At 39.0% G+C, this 19,359-nt stretch overlaps 1 protein-coding gene across 1 annotated transcript; it reads right to left on the bottom strand.

The window, feature by feature from the left end:
• Positions 1-103: 103 nt before the first annotated feature.
• LOC104024197 (S-adenosylmethionine synthase) lies at positions 104-18,508 on the bottom strand. Its single transcript, XM_009481774.2, has 9 exons — positions 18,436-18,508; positions 15,147-15,224; positions 10,926-11,048; positions 9,923-10,035; positions 9,267-9,410; positions 7,804-8,022; positions 6,196-6,378; positions 3,393-3,526; positions 104-206 (listed from the first exon to the last, which is right to left on the bottom strand). The coding sequence occupies exons 1-9, from the start codon at positions 18,506-18,508 to the stop codon at positions 104-106; spliced, it is 1,170 nt and encodes a 389-aa protein (XP_009480049.1).
• Between the last annotated feature and the right edge of the window lie 851 nt (positions 18,509-19,359).

Below are 19,359 nucleotides of genomic sequence, written 5' to 3'. Positions count from 1 at the left end.
GAATGTCATTTTAAAAAGAGTAGATACAGTCTTTTCTTGAACAACTTGAAATTTTACCTGATTATTAAACCACCTGTCAATTACATGAAGCATTCTGAAAAGCTTAATACACAAGCTTTTTGGGTATTTCCCATGTAAATTCTTCTCTCCCGAAGTGCCCATAGCATGCTGTTTTTTGATAGATTGGCCTCTTCAAATCCAGCTCCCTTAATGAAATGAAAAAAAAAAAAAAAAAAAATCAAGTCTTACACTTAACTCTACTCCAAAGTATATTATGATTTAGACATATCAGAGGGATAATCAGTATTATCCCTGGAAGAAAGACAATAAAACCTAGGTGTTGTTTCCTTGCCCAATCACCCAGATTTACAGCAGGAAAGGTAGTAAGCTGATGGTTTCAATTTTAAAGTGACTAGAAAGTGTCAGCTTTCTTCAAATGCATCAGAGATGCAGTAAGTATGCAGTTAGGCTTTTTAAGCAATGATCTCAAAAGAAGCAGCCAAAGATGATGATCTAGTAGACTGAACAACTGTGGAGGTTTAACTGCTTATATAGGTGCACAAAGTCACTATTTAGAGTAGGGCTTAACACTGATTATGACTAGATAAATAATAAAGGTGAAAGTCATGATGATTGCTTTTTAGCCTGCATAATATAGCAGATTGCAGCTGTGCTAAATGGTTAGCCACAGGTATCTACACAGAAGTTTCTCTTCATTTTATGGAAGACCTGAAACATTTTCCTCTACTTGGGCTTTCTTCTATTTGGTATTATGTTGTTTAATTACCTTTGAAAGGACATTTAAAATAGATGATTCATATCGTAAATTGCTGGAGAGAAAGGTGGTGGAAGAATGGCAAAGTAAGGAAAGAAGCACAAATACTAACAGCACAATGAATACACTTCAGATGGTGAAGAGATTACACATTCTCGTGCTTTTGGGGTCATTTATGTTATGATGTACAGCAGCTAAGTCTTGTTTCAAATAATATTTTGTGCAACAAGATCACATGCTCCAATGGCTACTACAGTCATTTGTACTTGACCCTAATACAAAAGCCAACATAATGTGAGTGCTGACTAAATGAAAAGTAAGACATCATGAAGTACTTCAGTGCATAGTTGATTAGAATGGATAGCCAGCACCATTTACAGAATTTTAAAAATTGTGAGGTAACATTTAACATGGAAATATTCACTAAACAATGCTCACGTTTTTGCCTGCTTTCTTCCCTTCTAACTGCCTTCACCACTTCCAGGGTTATGATAATGTATTTTAAAAATGAAGCATTTTTGAGCACACCAAATCAAGGAAAGTGTCTGTGAACCACCACATACATTACAGATGCCGATTAACTGCCATAATGACATAGGCAAAGAAGAGTTTTGATTATACTTGTGAACTGATAACACTTGGAAGTTGCCGTAGTGCCTTGTGTTATCTCAGACTATTAAAAATATGTCAGCTCTACTCTCAACATATCTGTTCAGGAAGCATTCTGAAAAGGAGTACAAAAGGCTGGCCACACCAGCAAAATGTTGATATAGCTTGTCAGAAATGTCTTCCCTTTTTTAAGCATAAAAAGAGACTTCCTATTCACTAACATGTTGGTATCTCTCCCCTTGGAGTCAAATACACTCAAGATTCCTCTGGAATGTAGAGACTAGAATGATATTAGTAGCTCTGGATTTAAAAGAGAAGTGAATCATTAAAAGCATTTTCCTCAAATAATGAGATAGCTCACATGTATGTTTTAGCATCTTGCAACAGAGGTTTTAAAACCCGCATTGCTCTACGTGACAAAGTGGTTCCTCTGCGCATAGAGTCAGTTCTTGCTGGTATCTATCTCAGGCTTGAGCTCCTATGTCAATTTCACAGAGTTTAATAAGGGCTGAACTCACAGGGTGGCTGCTCCCTGGAGAGAGGAAAGACAGAGCGTTTCTCTCCATTAGTTGTGCATTTCATGAAACTTTTAAGAAGTCCAGCCTGCCAAGTTTGGTGAAAATCAGCCAAGAGATTCAGAAGTTCTTCAGGACTGAGGATATGAGCCTGTACCATTAGGTCTTAGGAAGCTGTACTACAAATAAGCAAGAAGATCTACCTCCTAAAAGTTCACATAAAGAATCATATGAGTCAGCCATGAAAGGGAGAAAAACAAGGAAAAATGCTAGGGTTGAATTACAGCTCCCTGGAATGTAGGTGGGTAACTGCTGATAAGGACAGGTGCTGATCTGCTTCTGTCCTCCAGCCCTTTCTTCTCTCAAAGAAAAGAGTAATTCCCATGCTTCTCTAAGTGTAAGGATTATGTTTGTGTAAAAGACCTGCTTTTTCAGGTCCAGAAATATTCCAGAAAGGAATATAGCTGGGTTGGCTGCAAGGAGGCACTGTAAGTAGGTTCGGGTTTTCTTGTCCTCTCTGACTGCATGGTAGCCTCAATGAGGCTTCTGGTCACAACTGAATTTTCACTTCAAGACAGCTCATCTCATGGCAGGATTTTTATTCTTGTTCTATTTTTTAAATGCATACAATATTTCAATGGCTTACCAAATCTTAAGAGAGCTTTTAAGAAACCCGGATTCTTTTTAATTAAGTTTTTTGACTTCAAACAGGCTACACAAGAGTGCATGACAACTAGAGACAGGCTCTGGATGTTCAGTTTTTCTGATGCAGAGGGTAGGTTACACTTACACCTCATGAAGAGGCTAGTCACTTAAGGGTGTTCTTTTCTCGTCTGGGCAAATGGCCAATATCCCCGGAACAGCAACAGCAAACACCATACTGCCGCTATTGTGAGTGACACTCAGGTTCTGTGCACAAGCAAGGGCAAATTACAGCACATAACGTCCCACTCATTTCAATGGGATTGCTTGTGAAGTGAGGGCACCAGAACCTTTCCATCTTGTGGCAGCTGTCTCACAAGTTCTTGCCACCTAAAGATCAAAGGCAGGGAGACATTACTTACCCCAGTACTTCTTTCAGAAAGAGCCAATATTTCTGGTGCCTTCCAGATGAGGCAGGGATTGGGAGCCTTATACACCTTGTAAACAGACTGGAAAGCCTAACTACATCTAATGTTAAATTTTAATTCCACTTTACCAAGCACACTACCACCTGGCTAATGAACTGCAACGTAGCACACTACCAGGGTTACTGGGAGATATAACATGGTATAATTTAGACCAGTCTTACTTTTTCAGTACATATTGTCACCAGATTTGTGAATCGGCCCTTGTATGTTGCTCTGGGTACATTGGTGAGGGAAGAGCAGAAATGACAACAATTAAAGATTTATGATGGTGACTTGCATGAGGTTAGGAGCCAGAAACATTAAACCGTTGAAGAGAGCATTAAAAATATGATTCCCTTCAGTAAATACTAATAGCACACAAACCTTATGATAGCCCCAAGGCGTAGATCAAAGTTTTTCCGCACAATCTCAAGCAGTTCTTCTTCAGATCTGTCTGACGTTCCATAATGAAACACTGAGATCGCAAGAGGATGACTCAGACCGATAGCATATGATAGCTGTAGAACACAAGCATACAACCCAAACACAGTTAAAACAATCCTTCCTACTTTTTGCTTAAGAGAAAGGAAAGGCTGATCTTATGTATCAGAGGAAGATTTTACTGCCTTTTCTGCATAAAGAAAACGAGGAGATATGTTTTTGCTATTTGTCTTTTATGTCAGAAAATTACCTGTTTTCCTCAGAGAATGCTCAGCCTCATCAAATATCAGACCTAAGTGACATTCATTAAAAGCAAAAGAGGTACTTTCTAGTCATCCTGAGGTACTGCTATTCTGCATCCTTCAGCCTCAGCTAGACACAAGGATTTCATGCCTTTGAGGCTGGAGACTGAGATCTGCAAATATTTCTGGGGTTTTTTTCTGAGGTAGAGAAAAGATGATCTATGACAAGATGAGAAAAAGCTCCATGTTCCTAAAGCACTTGCAGACTTGTTTTCCCAGAGTGAGTTATTTCCATGCACTGCCTGGAATTTAATCCAGTATTTCCAATTTTTAAAACACAGCTATCAGAAGTAGACAAAGTAACCCAGGAAGTATTCCCTGTAATTTCACTTCATTCAAAGGAGGACAGAGGAGCTCTATGGCTCCTTTCTGACATCCAAGAATCACATTAGCTTCTTTTCACCACAGCACTGCAGAGCACAGTACTGACAGGTTCTCCTGAAATGTATTTGCTTTTATCATTCAGTCCCTTTCCAAAATACAGTCTGCTGCAGTATAGGCTAACATACACTTCACTTTCTTCCATCATGGAGTATTTGGAGGAAAATATGTTTTGCTTGAATGTCACTAAGCAATGCAAACTGTTCTGTGGCTTTCACTGGTCTTCCTCATTGTGTCTGCTTTCAACAGATTTCAAGAAGTAATAGTCCAATAGCTCAGTTCTATCTATATACTTCTTAGTAACCAAGAATTGATTTTTGTTAGAAACTGCCCTAAGCATGACTATCTTCCCCTTAGCTAATTTTGAGATCATGCTAAGTCTGTTTTTCATTAACCAATAAGCTGACAATTCTGTATCACACAAAATAAAGCCTACATGGTATTTGTGATAACGTACAGCTAATTAGTCTGCAGTTCTCTCCATTATCCATTTTGCCCTTTCAGTATGAAAAGCTGGTTAGCATGGAAACAATATCCATAGCAGAGTCAGCTTAGTTGTCAGACTCAGTGGAAGCTGGCAAGGTCTTAGTGTAGCACACAGACACTAATAGGCTGAAAACACTTTCGCATTTCCACTTGATACATTTTTGCTTTTGTTAATCTTTAATCCAGCCTTCTATGACTTCACAGGACATTTTCTGTCCTCCCATCCTCCTCTCTCCTCCCATCTTACTTTCATTGCTAATATCTGATATCTCCATAGTTTGCTGTTAACAAAATCAGTCTTGTCTTGTCTAGAGTCAGGCCCAGGTATTTAAGGAGGGTCTCTGGGAATTACTGGAATAACACCATTCCCACCTAATTTAAGAATTAAGACAATGATGTATGTTCAAAAATGCCACTCAAAATGTGCATGCCAAGAAATCAGAAGTTTGTCTTCTGTCCCCTCAGAAAAAAAAATTATCAACAATTTGCTAACCATCACTATTTGTGCTTGGTATTCCAAGTCTCCTCTTTCCTTGACTAACTCCAAACTTTAAGATTAATCAGGTATCAAACACATGCACAACATCTAAATCAAGGGGCCTTGTTCCTAATTGGGATGTCTGAATACTATGTCATTGATCATAATCACATCCAGTAGCCCTCTCCTCTGGTCCACGGACAAAGTGAAAGGTTTTAAACACACCTCTGCAGGAAAACATCAGCCAGATGTCTGCTAGTTTTTACTGTAGTAATCTGTTGTACTGCGTTAAAGTTATTACACAGCAGCTACTCAGAATAAGTATGTGTATAAACTAGTACTGCAAACTGCCTAGACAAACCTCAATTGTTTAGCATTCACATGGAGTTCATGGTGAAACTGTCTAGGGGTCAATAAAACACCTCTTTCGACTTCTTAGACTTAATAGTCCCAAATATTCATGCACATGGAAGGAAATGCATTTCTTCTGAGCATATAAGACTGATGAAAGTTGTTTGTGTTTAAACTCTTAAATTAAAACAATTGAATTTGGTTTTAGTCACACCTCACACCATAGTAGTATACTGGGAACACACAGTAGAGAACTCATAGTAACTTTAAGGTAATTTCAAATACAGCTTAAAATGGTTTAAGTTACAACTAATATGACCATATAGTACAGCAGGTTGCACAACTATGTCTAGATAGTGCTAACATAGCTGTCTGTAATGTGCTGTGCAGCCCAGGTTGGAGTGCTGGGTATGCATGTGTGTGCAGAGGATCGCTAGAGTTGCTGGAAGTAAAAGCAAGAATGATGCAAAGAAGTACCTAGACCAGGGATGGGAACAGAGTTGGAGAAAGAATACTACTGAGAACACATTCCTTGTTTCAGGACCATCCTGCCCTGTGTCTTTGGCTTCCCTCATAGGGCTCCTTAATAACATACCCCCAAGAGGAACTTCCTGGAGCCCCATTCTAGTATGAGAAATGCTTTTGTAAAACTGGAGTGGGGCTGTGATGGTAGTATGTATTCTGAGGGGGTGACCACTCATGGGACAGAATTTCTGTTATGGTGTATTACTTTCACCATTGCTCTTACCTGAATTAATACTCTTTTACAGAGACCAGCTTTCACTAGAGATTTTGCGATCCAGCGAGCTGCATATGCTGCAGAACGATCAACTTTGGAGGGATCTTTTCCAGAGAATGCACCTCCACCATGGGCTCCCCAGCCTCCATAGGTATCAACAATGATCTTCCTGCCAGTCAGTCCAGCATCACTCTGCACGACAAACAATTGAATACACTGATGAGACACAACAGTTTACCCAATCCCATACTAGGTTATTGGGTACAGCTTTGTTTTGTATTTGCCACAGATATGACTCATTGTTCACAGTGTTCGCCTTCACATGCAACTGTTTCATGAATGAGGTCTACGTGACTGGAGTATTTTCCAGAGATGTACTAAGCCACTTTTGAAGACTGATAAGAATGTGGCACAACTGTAAACATCACAAAAAGTGTGCTCCCTTCAAATCAGCAATCATGAAATACTGTCTCTGGATTACTGGCCAATGACTTCACTCAGTAACACTTGATGAGGCCAAGAACTGAGAGAGACAAAAGCCTTTCTGAAAAACAGATCACAAATTACCTAAAAGGTTACAAGCTTCACTTAGATACACGTACCAAGGAGATGCAGGGGCTTCGTAGAGCTGCAGCTCAGTGCTGTCACCACAAGAGTACTGAGAAATTCTAGCTGAGTTCACCCTAATGGTTCACTAGTGGCATAAGGACTACTTGGTACTACTACTCTTTCTTCTTTCTGCCTGTCTGTGCCCCCAGTAATGGAGTCCCACCCTCTTGCATGGACTTTTGTTTGCCTCCTACAACTTGATGAGCTGATCCAACTTGTTGAACCAGCAGAGAATTACTGCCTTTCTGTCAGATTAGCAAAGCTGGTAACTGCAAGCCATAAATGAACTCCAGAGTGTTGAGAAACTCCACCCTGAAAGAGGATAAACTGCATTAATCCAGTAATTTTAAATCTCCAAGTAAGTAATATGGCAGTAAAGCTAACATTTATTCCTAAATTAAAGCAGTGTCCCTACATCATCCCAGTGTTATCATAAGCACAGCTTGTAGTTTTAATCCTTCATTGAACTCTTTATACAAAACTAGACAGTCTTGTGTAACAAAACTTTTTACAATTTCACAGCAATGACCTGCTTACCTAGTACCAGTATCTGGAAAGCAGAACGCATGCCAAATTTTAATAAGTATTGAGACTTAATACATTAAGGTCTCCCTTGAAATTTGGTCAGCTTTCTAAAAAATTTCAATGTAGAAGATCAGGTCTGTTGTTATTTCTGGTTTTGATTTTTACTCTATACTTTCAGTCAGGCATTTTAGCATATAACTTAAGGGCTGGCTTTTGGTTATTTAAAATACTTTCTGGAAGAAAGACAAAGATCCAAGAATCTGTACATTTGGCTGTCCAAGCAGGTATAGCTTCAGTTTAGATGACAGCTGTGCAGTAGGAAAGCTCTAGTTTTAAAATGACTGAAGCTTCCTTAAAAATGTATAGACTTTCTTGCTTAAAGGTATACCAGTTCATTGCACTTTTGTTTAAGAGAACATTTACAAGCATGTGGCAAAGTACAATCCGCATCTGTATAGGCTGTCCTCTTTCAGAGTACCATACCTTAGGACCACCTTCTATAAACTTTTCACTTGGAAGGAGATGATAAATTGTGCCCTCATCAAGGTACTTCTCTGGAATGACTTCTTTAACAACTTTCTCCATTAGCTCCTTCTGTATTTGTTGTAGAGGTATGTCCGGGGCATGATGTACCGAAATCACAAGTGTGTGCACTCGGATGGGCTCCACTGCGCCATTACTCTCCTTGTATTCCATTGTGACCTAGAGAGAAGAAAAAAGGACAGTGAATATTCAAGGCCAAGAGCACCAGTGTGAAAAATGAAAATGAACCTCACACTTATTTTCTGCAGCAAAAAATAAACAGATGAAGGGAAATGGGATGAAAAATTATGAATTGTTGCCTATGTTTAAAATCACTGTAAGAAAAAAACAAATACAGAAAGTACTGAAGTACCACTACCAAAAGAGTTAACTAAAGGATGTTACATGTATCACCACAGAGAACCAAAATAACAAGAAAGCTACAGAAGCCTAAGATTTTACTGGCAGATGCTAAAATTATTCATGGTTTGGCATGATAACATAACTTCAAATACTGAAACACCAAAGTAAAGCCAAAATAACTTTTGGAGAACCCTGCTAAAATGAGCAACTGTAGATCATTATGGGATGGGCTGTATCCTTTGCTACCTATTGCAAGGCTTTTATGTACATGCAAATATATACTGGCATTTCTCCATCCTTGGTATTGGTTTTCTTACAGACTAAGATGACCTGTCTACTTTCCCACCCTTCTAAAATGTTTGGATAGATACATCACAAAGAAAACAGTATATTCACATGTTCTATGCACTGCTGACAAAAGGTAGGGACACAACCCATGTTGCACTGCAACAACGGCAGCAGTGTAACTCAATGCAGTTCATCCCCACTAAGCAACAGAAATTAAGATTAAAACACCTTGCTGTCTTGGAAATGCCACATATATGGCTTTCATCTCCTCTCCTGCAGATTTCACAGCCTGGAAGACAGAGAATTTACTGACTTTGAGACTGCCAAAGTGCATCACTCTTACAGTAGGTTCAGTGACTCATCCACTCAGCTCTGCAACACAGCTGTCAGTGGCTCTGACGATTGATCAGTTATAGTATATATGAGGTTTGAATCAAGGACAGCCCTGTTTTAACTGAGAAACCATAGCACTATCCCAGTTCATGTTTCTGGAAGGCTGATATTTATTCAGAAAGAAAACAGCTGATTGTCAGTAATTTGTTAATCATCTTAATCTCCAGGGGAAATTAAGCAAAATACAAGTGTTACTTTGAAGAAACCTGCCAAGACAAACGTGTGCTACACACAAATGTACCATATGATACTCACACCACCTTGGAATGTGAAAATGACAGCAGCATTTTTGACAAACATAAATTCTGATTTAGTAATAGACAAGGTCAATGATTTCTCTTGTTTCTCACCCTTATAGTTTATGCATCTATGTTACAAACCTGTGTTTTCCCATCTGGTCTAACCCAGGGCCATGTTCCATTCCGTTCCAGAGCCTTTATCCTTGAAGTCAGTTTGTGTGCCAGGAGGACTGTTAAGGGCATACATTCTTCAGTTTCGTCAGTGGCGTAGCCAAACATCAAACCCTGCATTGAGAAACAGGGAACTGCACTGAAAACCAGTGAAATGAGCCACTCGTTTCCATGTTCTCTTTCCATTTCTGCACCTGTCTTTGCCACATAATACTTTAAAACCACCCAAGGCTAGAAAGAGACAGCAGTAACATGCAGGGTGAATACACTTTGTCATACAGCCTCAAATAATATTTATGTATCTGCATGCACAAGAATCAAAGCTACAGCAGGGTCAGGTTCCTAAGAATGACTCTGCCTTAAGTGTGCATAAGAATCCACTGTAAAGGCTTAATAGACAAAAAGCTTATAAAGACTGTTCAGTCTTCTCCCCATGCATGACAACTAAAATAACAGAGCATTTGATGCCTAAGAAGTAAAACCAGGGTCCCCAAAGGACAGTGTTTAGCTGCTAATTCTTAACACTTTGCACAAGAGCTTTTAAGGAAAGGCTGTCGTCCAACACAATTCTAACTGCTTGTGCTTAAACTAAATTTGAGTAAGTGCCTGGAATTAAGTCCCATTACCTGATCCCCTGCTCCAATGTCATCATCACTTTTGCCATGGCAGACAGCATGCTTGATCTCTTTACACTGTTGTTCTAAGGCCACTAAAACGGTGCAAGTCTTATAGTCCAGTCCTAGTGAAGGCAGTTTTGTAAAGTTAGTTCATACATTCTTGAGAGTTCACAAATTGCTAGAGAAGCTTTTAGGGATTATCTAGTTATCTTGACTAAAAATTTCAAAAATCTAAGCATGTAAGCTTCCTATACTAGGTTTTGTATTGCTAATAGAAGCAGACAATCAGCATATTTATGTAACAGCCTCAGGATGTGGGCAAGTTAGTGGTATTAGTTGAAACTTGAGCTCTTGAAACTGAGAGAATAAGCATAATCCTACAAGCTACCCCACCAAAGCTTGTTACATTGCTTATGATGACTAGGGTTTAAACCATTTAGGTATTAAAGCTGGGAGAGGAGAGTGGAAAGTGTTACCAGAAACTGGTATTCAGTTTTTCTTGTAGTAGGTTCTAGGGTTCAATAGAATTAGAGAAAAGACGTATATGTCATGCATGAAAAGGGAAGACTGAAGGGGAAGAGTCAGGTAAGGGGTTCAACAGCTGAAAGGAAGCTGCTTTGGGAAATATGTTAAAAATACGTAAAGAATTCCCTTGGGTGTGAACTTTAAACTTCATAGGCTTATGCACCCCAAGGACAATGAACATCAGTGTTAAAGCATTCACCGTACAAACCTGCAGATGTAACCACCTTTTGACATTTGTGCAAACACTAGATCTGCATCAGAGAAGCAAGAGGTACCTGGCACTTTCAAGAATAAGTCTTTTTCAAGTATGCCGATTTACTATAGCTCCTTCAGTATCAGGCACTGAAAAATGCATATCAACATCTGTGCAGTTTTCTGCTAGGCCTGGATACACATTTAATTTTATTTTCTGGAAGATCATAAAAAACATGGCTTTGGCCACATGCAGAACAGACCCAAGAATGAACACATAAAGGATCTCACTCACCTTTGGAAGAGTCATCATACCCTATCCTCTTAAGGGTCTCTCTTACAATTTGTTGGTAATCTACTATAGCCTGGGATGTGATCTCTCCACAAAGCAAAATCATTCCAGTTTTTGCTACACACTCTGCAGAAAAAAGATAAACAATCAGAATTTTACTGCTGCTATTTTACAGTTACACAGGGAGTTCCTCCAGATGGTTCTATGAACAGAGAATTACTCATAGGGGAAAACTCAGTGTAAAGCCTTAGCATACATATATGTCTGTGAGCAACCACTCTTCTCTTCAGCTGCTACAAACATTAAAATGCCTCCGGGGGGCGGGGTTTATCTTACCCAATTATCCTATCTCCACAGTGGCCAGCAGCAAACATCTATAGGAACAGATCAAGTATATAGTGCTATTTCTTCAAATACTTTCCTGGTCTCCAACAATTTCAGCTCAGGGTCTTCCTGAAGTTAAAGGGACATCATTTATTAACAGATGGCATTACCAGTCTTTGACAGATTTTTGTTACAGTAATTCACCCAGTTGCCCTTGGCAACCACAAAAACTTTTAGCATCTACGGGATTCTGGAGCAAGAAGCTATGCAACTTCATTACAAATTTTGTGCAGAATCATTTCATATTTTATTTAATTGTTTGTTTCAAGCACCCACCTGGCCTCCAAACTTTTCCGGTTTGTGATAAAAGTTACAGCAAGCCATCACAAAAAATTCACCACATCAATACAACCTACAACTGTATAGCTCTATTTCATATCTAACTGAAGCCTCTCTTTTCCAGATGGAGGAGGCCTAGGCTATTCACTGAAAGACATTGTGCAGCTATGATCATATTCATTACTCTTGCCATACAATCTTACTATAGCCTTTTTTGGGATGGGGACAGAGAAATAGATTGCACACAGTATTCAAGACAGGCAAGCATGGATTTATATGACTTAATGATGTTACTCAGTTCCACTCTTCATTCCTTTCCCAGCAAGTCCTAACAGTCAGCTTGGGTTTTTACTGCTACTGAGCACTGACTTTTTTTAACAGAAAAATATATCAATTACAACCCAAAAATCTCTTTTCTGAATGCTTGCAGTGAATTGCAAACTTTACTTTCTATATACAGGGATAAGATTGCTCCCTTCCCCCTTGCATTAGCCTACACTGAATTTCATCCATCACTTTTATCATCCAGTCACCATCTCATTTCAGTAATTTTATTTGATTCCAAGATTAAGTATTACAGGCAGGAATATGCTATAAAATTGCACAGCTATGGACTGCAGCATCACATAAAGAGCTAGCTTTAACTGGCAGCTTAGCTTAGATAATCCAGACAAGCAGCTGAGAATTTAGCACAGGGCAAGCTTTCTGTCTGTCTGCAAGAAGAATTAGTCTATATTGAACTATGAAGCTACACCCTAGCTGGCACAGTACCCCTGAATTACACTGTGGACACAGTGAGAGTCCATAATAATATAGTATCCCTCAATGTATACAGCACATCAACCCCAGGTAGTGATACTACTACAGTGCAGGGTATGCCGGCACCATTATTTTCACACTCGATCTTGTGCCCCTGCTCTACTGACCAGCAGTGCTCTTCCTGTCTCCTACACCCTAGCAGACGACCTACATGTGTGAGGCACGTATGGTGCTGTGAATCCTGCACTGGGGGAAGAGACCTTATATTACAGGTGTGAGGCAGAGAAGAACAGCTCTCAGCTTTTCCCACGTGGTCACTACAAAAAGGGGAGGCCTCTCTGGAAGAACACAAAGTTGGGGAACTGCGGCTTAAAGACATGGAAGAATAAGGCTGCAGTGACCACCAACAGTCCCTAGAAACTCTCCCAGGCCCATTACTGCGAAGCAAAACTTGATGGTGATGCAAGACTTCATGGCATGATGATGCTTTTTTAGTATCAGGATAAGAAAGATTCATCTTGCTACCTTTGACTGCTTTCCATCCTGACTGAAATTTAATTCAACCAAAAGAAAACACAGCTCAGGAGCTGCACTATATATAGCTGCAACTTGTAAGTGAGCCCAAGCAACACCCCCATCTGCTCTACCCAAGAGAAAGTTACCATATAAAGTTTTGGGCTGTTCAATGGGGGGTAATATCTTACATGCTTAGTTCTCCTCCAAAGAATATTTTGAACACCATTAGTAGGTAGAAACTTCCACCTTCTCTTTTGTACTATCTTGACTTATGGTTAGTTAATTTTCTCTCTTGACTCTCATTTGTTGGGCACACTGGGAAGGACTTTTTTAAGAAAGCATTTGGCTTCACTTAGAATCACAGAATTATAGAATCATTTAGGTTGGAAAAGACCTCTGAGAGCATCAAGTCCAACCATTAACCTAACACTACCAAGTCCACCACTAAACCAATTAAGAGTAGAGAAATAATTAATTAATTTCATGTTTCCTGGCTTGGTGGCTGGATTATTTTTTAATGAAAGTAAAACTAGGAATCATTAAGGTTGGAAAGGACCTCTAAGATCGTCAGTCCAACCATCAACCCAACACCACCATGCCTACTAAACCACGTCCCAAAGTGCGACATCTACACGTTTTTTGAACACAAATCAGAAAAAATCCACTTAATCAGAGAGGAAGTAGAATAATTTTCTGCCTTCTGCTTTATGCTACTTGCAGCCAGTATTCTCTTGCTTGACTTTACTGCTACCCAGTCTGTTGGCAGCACAAAGAGAGACAAGCTCCATCCTGTGGAAATGAGGTAGTGCCAGTGTAAGAATTCAGAACTTCGTATCCAAAACTTGCTGATCCTAGAAGTTCAAGCAGCAAATAGAACTCAGAGAACCACAGATATATTTTTCTACTGGTAGATAGAATCTAGTTTTAACATCTCCGTAAACTACATTTCATAGTTTTGTAAAATACAGTGTTACAGTGACTTAGTACTTACATAACGCTTTGAGATTTTTCTCTGAAATTTTGAGGCAAGGCCTGCACGACTAAACAGAAATTCTAATTTTCACCCAGTACACCCTGTATTGAGTGCCATAACTGCTTTCTGTTCTCCAGCCCACTACTTTCTGGAAAACTCTGTGTCTGGTCAACCAATTTATCTTTTCCAGACTTATGCTTTAATGTTACACTCAAGTTTTCTGACTCCAGTCAGCAGTTTTGATATGTTTTTTTCCCAACAGATTACAGAGATCAGGGATTTATCTATGTAATCATGGCACATCTCAGTCATCTTTTTTGGTAAGAAAAACTGATCATGTTTCTCACATCTCTTATGACACATTTTTCAGTCCTTGTCATTTTTGCAGCATTTCTCTGTTATGATCTCCAGCTTTTCAGCAGTTTTGGAAGCATCACTGCCTGCAATACTGAAATACATGCTTCATCAAGTTGAATGCATATGCTAAACCGTTCCCCCCTTATATCCTCACTGCTCACATCTATGCATCAAGGACCACGTGAGATTTTCCAGAATAAGTGTCATATTAGATCACTGTATTTGTGGGATGCAGCTAGTCCTCTGTGCTGTAACTATGGCCTTGATGGCTTGTTCTAAGAACAAAATGACTGCATTCAGAAAGCTCTTTAGAAGCATTCCCTTTCTGTGTCCATTCCCCACTGGCAACCCAGCTCATTCGAATTTGATATGTTCTTAGCCTCTGGAAGAGGTGATGTTGCTAGTGACAATGTCCATGTAAAACACAGGGTTGTCCTAACAGAAAGTCCCAAGAAAAAGGCAAGCCACTTTGATCAGAATCACATTCAAATGAACTATGCACTTATCTTCCTGTGAACCAAGGGCATCACCCTGCTTCTGTAAAGGGATTTTGAGTTTTATTAACACCATTTACTCACTCTATGAAGAAATGCATCTTGACATATATCTTTCCTCAGTTCTCTTTTTCCCTAATTTTCTTAGATTCCTCATTATCATTAGCCCTGCCAACCATAGTTTTCCTGATACCACTGGCTTCTCCTGATCTACTTCTTATATTTCATAATTTTTAATTTGTACTGGAGTACTATGTATTTCCTTTTTTCTGTTCATTTTTTGCAGCTTTTGTCCTGCCTTCCCTTCTCCTCTGAGTCAGTATGCCAGAGTTGGCCTATTGACTGACTGTGGAAGTGTTGACTACCAACCAGCTATTGCAAGAATTTTGGATCGTGGGATGTTATATCAACATGGATTACTTGTACTTCATTAATCTGTTTTTCTATCTGTATCGTACTTACCACAGGCAACCTTGGCATCTGGATCAATACTGAGATGAGCATCTAGAACAGCATCACTTATCTGATCACACATCTTATCTAGAAGATAAAAATAAGACAGCTATAACATTTCTTTTTGTGATAAAAACAAAAAAGTGATTTATTAATATAATTCCATTTCCAATGGACAAGAGACTTCTGTTTATAGAGCATCTGCCAAGAGGCAATTTTAGCAACTTATATTCTGAAAGGTATGTCTTACCCTGTTTTCACTCCTCTCCTCAAATGAATCCTAACTGACATTTTACTATCATCTGCCCAGGCCAGTAGCCTCCCAGGTGAGGGGACAATGCAAAAGGCCTGCAAAGGCATCCTGAAATATTAGTTTCAGGAGAACAGAAGATACAAGAAGTACTTTTGGAAGAAGTATTTAAGCTAAGACCTTTCTGTAGGGGTTTTGCATTCTTCCCCTCTTTATTTTAAACTTTTGTATTGCATTTTCTGTGTGAATTACCTGTTTTGATCTACATTTTATAACTATCAGAGGTCTGCACTTACAGCCGAAGGGTCACTACCTCCCGTGTGGACCTCTGAGATCTCGTGTCAACCTTCTTTGATGGCAAGAGGCATTGCTCTCCCTGCAAACAGGTACACTAGATTGAAGTCCACTCCAGCAATTATCCACAACTATCTGGCTCATTTGAGTTTAGAAAAGCATCTGCAGACATTATCTCAGGGACATGCATTGGCCACTCACAACTTTCCACAGTTATATTTCTGAGTTTTGGTCTTTTTTATAAGGACAAAAGTACTGGAGAGAAAAGTTTTTACCTATTGTGTCCTTAGCACCTATGACTTACTGTCCAAGTAAGATCTGAGTATGCCAAATACATTTGGTTTGTTAAAAGATAATGAACAATTTAGGGGACAAATTGAGATTCTTTGTCTCATCAGGGTAACTGAACAAGGTAAAAGCAATCCATATTACTTCTTAAAAAATACAGCTTTGAAAAGTTGCATACTCTGGAAACAACATGATGAAAATGCACCAATCTTCACGCACCATCATTACAAAAAAAGGCATCCAAAACATGTTCAGCCACACAACTACACGGCTGGATCTACAACACTGTCTGTGTCAAACAGCCAGGTACTTATGCTGTTTGCAACAGCCTATATAATTATCTATGTAATTGCCAGTCTAAAATAACTTCTCTTGCAGGAATGAGTACCGTTACATATGTGCATAGGCTTGAGGGCCCAAAGAAGAAGTTAATAAAGAAGCATGATTGAATGTCCACCTGAAACTACTAATTTACTTTTAAAGACAATCTGGTCTGGAAGCAAATAAACATCAGAATGAAATTAAAGATAAGTAGAGTTATTCTGTACCCCAAAAAGATCTGTAATTCAATGCAAAGTTTAAGTGCAAGTTTAATTTAATAAAAGAACTGTAGAGTAATAACTTTCAGTATAATCAAAAAGAAAGGAAAAGTGAAATGTGCTAGCCTGTAGCTTTGAATGGATGAGCCATTGTGCCATCAATACTACCTCACTCAAATACAAACTAAAAACAGGCTAAAAGCAAAGCACAAGTGCTAAAAATGTATGTGCCCCTTTTATTCACAGAGGCTACAGTGATCTCAATGTCACATGAGATTTGCTTACAGAGGTTCACAGGTTTTTTCTTCACTGGTGTAATTTTCAGCAATTACAGTACGTTTATGTTTTGTTTCTAGTGTTTTCCCCAGTCAAGCTGAAGCTAAACATTTAACTGTGCATTTCATAAGCATTTCCAAGTAAGTCCAACAATTTAGAGGCTTGAAAAAAGGCAAAACAACAACGAAAAAGCCAATTTGATAGCTGTAAAGCCTCTCTTCAGCTATCTGTACTACATTGATCCCTACCTCATGCATTATCTTACTGAAATTTCTTGCTAGTATGTTTACTCAGAGAATCAGAATCCTGATCAGTTACTTAAGTTACTTTGCACCTTCACTGATAAAAATTGACCACAGTTTGAAGACACAAGAACATAAGATGAAAGACAGAAACATCATGTGGTCATAACTTCAGACCCAGAAATCATTTGTGCAATCAAGAATAAAATAAGTAATGCCAAGTTCCAAAGTTTGTCATCTGGCTAGTTAGTCAACAACCCTGAAGCAAACTGAGTCCTGAAGATTGCGAAATTCATTCACAACCAGAGGATCTGATTCCTGCTCAAGCAGGAATGGCATAACCTGGAACAACTGGTAAGTTTTACTGCCTTCAGCTATTTGCACCATTACAACATACAGTGCAATGTTTTAAAGCACACAAGTGGTTTTGGTCATTCAAGATATGATGCTACATGCTGCAGTGGTGTTGCAGCTGTTCGACTGTTCACTAGGGGCTGGACAGACAGACTAGTATCACTGGTCTCATACTGTGCCATTCCCACCTAATGAGTAAGAATCCTGAGAATACAGACACACAAGAAAAATTCGGCTGCAAATTGTCGGCTGTTTGACATCACCCTCATTTTCTCACTAGATTTTTTGTCTTTCCTTCTACTATGGAAAAAGGAAGAGGTAATGTTACTTTTAGTCTTAACATTTCAATGGTCCTCCATAAAAGGAACTGTTGCTACCTTTACTGTAATTTGAGTCACTAGTATGTCTGCTGGAGGTTCAAACTTCCTCCAGTCAGTTAACATAGCTTCTAGATACCTATTTGTGTAAACAAAGCTGTGTGGAAAATAGCTGAATTTAATGAACAGCAATTAGAGCTGAAGCATTGTCTTGCAGTTCCAGACCCAGAAGATACAATGGCTTTGTACAGCCTACAGCATATGTAAACTTGTATTAGGGAGAGCAGCATGGCAAAAGAGCCATATGTAGTATTACAGCAGTATCTGGAATGTAGCTCTGATGAGAATCAACACTTAGTATGCCAAACATTTCAGAGATTCAGAGTTCAATGATCACCTATAATAAACGTGCATAAAGTAATATTTTTTCATTACAGAATTAAAAATGAAATTGTAATTCCAGTATATGTGGCAGCTCCAAGTCTACCTGTAGAAGACCTGTCCATAGTTTCTTCTCTCAAGCAGAAGTTTAAAGTTGTCTATGCCAGATTATATTGCATACTAAACAAATAAGACAAATTCTTGTCAAACAGACGAAGACACTAATCTGAGGTCTATTCAAAATAATTTGGTTCTTTCTTTTCTCCATTGGGGGAGATACGACTGAACTGTCATCATATGGCATTCTTCAGTGCAAGTATTAATAAAAGCAAAGATTCAATCAGCATTTTTACTTACCAGAATGTCCTTCAGCAACAGATTCTGAGGTAAAAAGAAACCGTTTTTCTTTTTTTGAGGTATGAATTGACATGTCTTGGTATCTTTAGCGAGCTTGCAAATGAGATACACCCAAACTGGACTACAAAACAAGCACAGGCAGAAGGTGAAGTGGAAAGGTTAATGTATTTATGCAAACAGCTGATGTAATTGCTTCTGCATGTTTGTTCCTCAGAAGTTCAATAGATTAAGACTGATCTGTGTGGATTTTACAACGCACTGCTACAGAAACTCCTTTCATAAGACTTTTGTGTTTGGTTAACCTTGGTCCTGCTAAACTCTGCTGCTAAACTCTGCAGAAGTGTTATCATTATGTGAAACGTGAACACAGCTAAGCCAGAGTTGAGCGCTTTTGCACATTTCCCCAAGCCTCCACTCTTACTCTTTCTTCTAACTAAAAAGCACTTCAAGATAGTAACAGAGCACAGAGATTTTACCCAAATTTGTAAGGGCAAATATCACTTTCTCTTAGGCATAACATCCACACATTATGCTCAGCTGCAATAGTGAACTGTGCAGAAATATATCTCTCTTTATGTGAGAACAGATATTCATAACAGCTCCAGGTAGTAAGCTGTGCTCTTCTTCCTGAATACTGTTTGTGTCAGTGGCTAAGTGAGGAGCTGTAGAGCAACCAACAGCATGCTCTGTAGAAACAGCGGTGAAGACTGGGTTCATTATAAGTTACTTGGAATTCTGAGACTAAAAGCTACGCCCTAACTCAATAAATCATGAACTTGTCAATGGTCAGACTCTCACAATTAATTTTACAGACCCCTTTTCTCCTACCGTTTGCCTTGATGAAGAGATAGTACTAGAAGACAGCTGGACTCCAAGTATCTACACTAAGTGAAGAAGCGCTGCCCCTGTAGAAGCCCTGTTTGC

This window comes from Pelecanus crispus, chromosome Z (genome assembly GCF_030463565.1).
Source record: "Pelecanus crispus isolate bPelCri1 chromosome Z, bPelCri1.pri, whole genome shotgun sequence".
NCBI classification, from domain to species: domain Eukaryota; kingdom Metazoa; phylum Chordata; class Aves; order Pelecaniformes; family Pelecanidae; genus Pelecanus; species Pelecanus crispus.
Note: the sequence above shows the minus strand (reverse complement) of the source record. Positions and strands in the feature narration are given on the sequence as shown.

What these genes read in the sequence shown, in the direction of transcription:
- LOC104024197 (XM_009481774.2), bottom strand. Translation starts at nt 18,508, where the DNA reads ATGTCAATTCATACCTCAAAAAAAGAAAAACGGTTTCTTTTTACCTCA. An exon ending in AGATGCCAAGGTTGCCTGTG is followed by an intron (nt 11,049 to 15,146) that starts GTAAGTACGATA and finishes TTTTTTCTGCAG; the next exon opens with AGTGTGTAGCAAAAACTGGA. An exon ending in TTATAGAAGGTGGTCCTAAG is followed by an intron (nt 6,379 to 7,803) that starts GTATGGTACTCT and finishes TTTGTCGTGCAG; the next exon opens with AGTGATGCTGGACTGACTGG.